At 38.4% G+C, this 5,308-nt stretch overlaps 1 protein-coding gene across 1 annotated transcript in view; it reads left to right on the top strand.

The window, feature by feature from the left end:
- Window positions 1-846: 846 nt before the first annotated feature.
- LOC113823559 (uncharacterized) overlaps window positions 847-5,308 on the top strand; it is a gene marked incomplete at its 5' end in the record, with an annotated part of 4,959 nt that continues 497 nt past the window's right edge. Inside the window, 6 exon segments of the mRNA XM_070113388.1 lie at window positions 847-1,026; window positions 1,212-1,457; window positions 1,708-1,863; window positions 3,457-3,645; window positions 4,700-4,809; window positions 4,977-5,218. Coding sequence (XP_069969489.1) covers window positions 847-1,026; window positions 1,212-1,457; window positions 1,708-1,863; window positions 3,457-3,645; window positions 4,700-4,809; window positions 4,977-5,218 — 1,123 coding nt within the window.

The raw sequence follows: 5,308 nt of genomic DNA, 5'->3' as shown, positions 1-5,308 counted from the left end.
CACACACACACACACTCACACACACACACACACACACACACACACACACTCACACACACTCACACTCACACTCACACACACACACACACACACACACACACACACACACACACACACACACACACACACACACACACACACACACACACACACACACACACACATACACACACACACACACACACACACACACACACACACACACACACACACACACACACACACACACACACACACACTCGCTCACACACACTCGCACACACACACTCGCTCACACACACTCGCTCACACACACTCGCTCACACACACTCGCTCACACACACTCGCTCACACACACTCGCTCACACACACTCGCTCACACACACTCGCTCACACACACTCGCTCACACACACTCGCTCACACACACTCTCACACACACACACTCACACACACACTCACACACACTCACACACACACACTCACACACACACACTCACACTCACACACTCACACACACACACTCCCACTCCCACTCCCACTCCCACTCCCACTCCCACTCCCACTCCCACTCCCACACATACAAACACTCATGCTCACACTCACACTCACACTCACACTCACACTCACACTCACACTCACACTCACACTCACACTCACACTCACACTCACACACACACACACACACACACACACACACACACACACACACACACACACACACACACACACACACACACACACACACACACACACACACACACACACACACACACACACATATGCATACATATATCCATACATAGACATACATAAGCTTACTTACACACATCCTTACATACATACATTTATTTCTGGGTGTGTTGCAGCTTCTACGGCATTCCATTAATGACCTGGATTTGAGGCAGTTAATATATCTGGACTTTTTACTCAAGAAATTGCCACCAACCCCACTGTCAGATGGTCTACTTGTGGCTGTGCCTGTGGTCATTGACAATATTCTGAAGAATGAAATATTAGAAGAGCTTTCCGCAAAGGACTTGTCACAGGTAGGCAAATGAGAGGAATAGGGAGGAGGATCTTGATGAAGAATGGCATAGTGCATACAAACTACTATTTGTGGTGTGTATGTTTATGTACAATCTACATTTTAAGTAAATTATCCAATAATGTTATTTTATATGCATAAGAGTTGTATGTGTTTTAATTAAAAATTGGTTCTTTAATTTTCCAGCTGCTTGCTATCTGCATAGATGGAAGGATAAATAACATTGGTATCATCTTGCAAGAAGTATATAGACAAGGCACAATCATCTCAGCATCCCTAGGGTTGAGTATTCTTTGGTCCCTTGTCATGATGTTCGTTACAGAAGGAAAACGGATTGTCCTCTCCAAAGAAGAAAGCTTAGTGAGGGAAGTCCTCATGAAAGAATGTCTTGAATCAATTTCCAAAGACTTAAAATCTTTGACTCGGCAGAAGGTAAAAGCCACTTCTTCTATTGATATAAAATTACAAATTGTTAATGTTACCATTATACTAATGAACAATCATATTATGGTTATTGTTAGTTATACTGTATATTTCTTTAATTTGAAATAATTGATACTTTAAATCATTTTCATATTTTGTTTAAGTGCTGTATGGTCTGTATACCATTTTGGCATAATTAACAGTTGATAGATTATTCATTATAATATAAATGCCATAGTCTGATTTTTAAATATTACAGATAGAAACGACTCTTGAAAAATTATGTGAAGCACATAGGAAGAAGGACCGTTGCACATATAATGAGCACTTTCTTAATGCAGTTGCTAAACATGCAGTTGATGACCAATGGGATTTCACAGCAGTTGCTCACACAATAAGAAGACTACACAGAATGGTAAGAGTTTAAGTTGTTTTAGAGAATGTTTACAAGACACATGGGCATCTATAAAGGGCCTATGCATCAATCGCTATGGGTATCAGTTGGTACTGCATCACTACTTTGTTAAGCTTAACCCACTTGCACTGGGTGTCACACATTTGTGATGCCTGGAATATAGACAATGGCCGGCTGTCCCAATGGTGCTATGCTAGATCGGAGCTTGCGCTCTGATTTAGTCACCGAGGCGCGTGGCACGAGATCAGGTTCCTGGACTGGCCCATGCACTGGTTTTGATACTGCTCAGAAATGAGGATTATCACCCTCCAAATGGACCATTGCAAGTAGGATAAGATTACAGCATTTCTAATGGGATTGGATAGTTATCATAAGTCAGCAGAACCAACAGGTGATCTGTGGTCACAAAGTATTCTGCACAGATGAAGAGGATACTGGCTGGCTTTAGGAAAGCTAACTTCGAGCAAGCCTTATGCCTCATGCTTCTTGTCTTTAGCGTAAGAGCAAATGGACTTCTTGACGCATGGCAGAATCAAAATGTCTAAATACTGTAATATCAAAGGGTGAATAAGCTCATACTCATATTGAATCCAGCATCAAAAATTAAGCCGGGAATTTTTAAGGACTGACTGATATATTATGGCTGCCAAAATTACGTTTTAAAATCAGATGGGGGATTGCTACTAATACGCAGATAATGTTGACATAGGAGCAATTGTAACATATCTGGTAACCCATTGTTTGTTATCGTTTTGTGTAGTCTTCATTTTGTATTATATTTTCTAGCTTGTGTAGTCTAGATCTAGATTCATTCATTAGATCAAAACCTGTTCATAAGTATACAACTATAAAAGTACATATGAACAATATTATCCTTATTTTCCATCATTTACTGTGGGAATTCCAGTGCACAGGCAATGGATCTTCCATAGTTTACATTTCGTTAACAGTACATAAACTGCATTAGTGGGAGAATTAGTCTTTAGGTAAATATTAATAGGCCTATTTCATGCATCTGTATTTTCAACATTTGGTTATCAGATGGCAACACCAATTGGTTTAGAGGTTTTTTTATCATAACAATTTATTAAGAAGAAAATGTACAAGAAATCATGAGCCACAATATTTATAGAGTTGATCTTAATTTTTGAGATAGAGCATAAGGAATATCGGTCTACATGTTCCACTTTTTAAAATTTAAACTGGTATATGAAAGTTTTCCAGTATTGTGTACTTAAAAAAGAAAAAAATGTTTTGCATATTTGTACCTTTCACAAAAAATATGCAAATATTGATAAATGTGAAAAGCAGAATTCATGTCCTGATCATAGTCTTGTCATTTGTTTCTTTGTTTAACACACTCATGACAGAAGCCCCTTATGCCATACTGTACAAGGTAGGGTACACAGAATTAATTTGAAATGGATAGAAATATACAATTACCCTGCACTATATGCTCTTGGCTGTGGGATAAACAATTATTTAGGTTATGACCGCACAATTGTTTAGCGTACACATTACATGATGTGACAGGGCATCATTCCAGTGTGAGTGGGTAAGGGTGACTGTTAAATGACAATGTTTGCATTTCAGAATTTCATCTCAGAAGATTTGGTACATCACATGGTTCATCAAGTGCTACAAAATCCTGAAGAGGTTATCAGATCAAGAGTCCAAGTTTTGCCACTGTTAATTGCACTAGGAGGCTGTGAACTTCAGCATCTTAATCAACGCCAAGCTGTTGATGTTCTTGTTAATCATGAACAGATAAGAATCAAAGAGGTATTGTTAGGTTATTTTGTGCTGTTGTTTATTTCCATAATGTTTTCTGCTTTTCATTTTATATGCACAATAGATTTTGTATAAAAAAAAATAGACTGTCATTGCTACAGACAGCAATACTCTATTGAACCCAATGGATCTGGGTTCCATGCATGTGGCCCAAAACATTAGGCTTACCTGAGTGGCAACTCTCCAAGGCTTGTGGCTTGTAGGCCCAGCCCACATGAAGATTTGTGTGCAGTGTCAAGAGCGTTTGCCTTCCATTTGCAATATTATTATCTCTTTTTCTGTATGTGATTTTTGCTTTTTTGCCATTTTCCAAGGTCTACATTTGTCATTTGATATGTTGTATCAAAATGACCATAGACTGTTTTCCTTACACAGACTCCATATTATCTTGCTAGGTAGTCTACAACTTTGTGCAATAACAGTAACAATGAGTAACATATTATATTTGTAATATTCAGTTTTCTGTAACACTGTGTCACCGATTATGGTGGGCAGGAATAGGATCCTGAATATGGAAATAGTGTCCCCTCTGGAGCTGATGCACTTCCAGCTCACTGATGGTACATTCCACCTTCATGTACTGATGGACATAATGGATTAGCCCCTTCGTAAATACCCACTGAATCTAGTCTTTAACTCATTCCCATCACCCTGGCCTTCACAGCTGAATTTTTTATGACACAATGTTCCCATCACCTTGGCGTTCAGCCATGATTGCATATTCTTGTTGCCCAGCCCTTAGGCAAATTTTTCTGTGACAGTTGCAACACCTGGATCCAATGGCTTAAGAAGTCATTTAAATCTGAACTTTGGCATTTCTGTCACCATCTCTCTTGATTTGCTTGATTTTTTGTTGTTGTTGTTATGTTGTTGATAATTAAGAATTTTAAGCCTAACATTTTTTCATGTTTTAAAGTTTACCTTGATTTTGTCATGTTGATCGGGTTTTTCTTGTAAAGTTTTATATTTTTATCCTTAAGCAGTGATTGCTGCACCACTACTATTTTTGTGCTTTTAATACTTGTACTTTAATAATATCCATCAGGAAAATTATTTCAAGAGACCCTGGATAAAACTGGCAATTGAATTGCTCTCCTTGGATTACCATCACACTCAGCTGCTAGAGTTGTTGACAAATCAAGATTTCCTTCAGGTGTAAGTACCATTCATTCCACTCATCTGGATCTGGAGAGGTTTGTTTCTTCACAAATGTCTCAGGTTAGATTCTTACATGACATCCCTAAAGAAATATTCACATGACTGTTTTTTGAAAGACTCAGGACTGTCAGAAGTGTGTACTATCGTAACTGAACTTTTTTCAGATACATATCGACAAAAAAGGTACCTGTGTCAGAGTACAAACTTTTACTCAGAATACATCAGGCATTGGTAACATTTGGTCAGAATTCTCTTCAAATACCAGAGAAATACTTGCAAAAAGCAAGAACTTTTGCAAGAGAACGGGCTCCGTCAAAATCAGATCTGAAAGTTAGACTTCATCAAATTCTTGACAGTCCGGATCACCTTGTGTCTAGTGTGGTCACAAGCAATGATATTTATATTGGTAAGTTTAGGGAAGGAGTGATTTTGGTTTGCAATATTTGCAGTTGCTGAATAAAAGCCTTGGGGTAAATGTTTACTCTGAATTTTTCTG

The sequence above is a fragment of the Penaeus vannamei genome, chromosome 34 (genome assembly GCF_042767895.1).
Source record: "Penaeus vannamei isolate JL-2024 chromosome 34, ASM4276789v1, whole genome shotgun sequence".
Lineage (NCBI taxonomy): Eukaryota > Metazoa > Arthropoda > Malacostraca > Decapoda > Penaeidae > Penaeus > Penaeus vannamei.
This window is presented reverse-complemented; position numbering and strand designations above follow the sequence as displayed.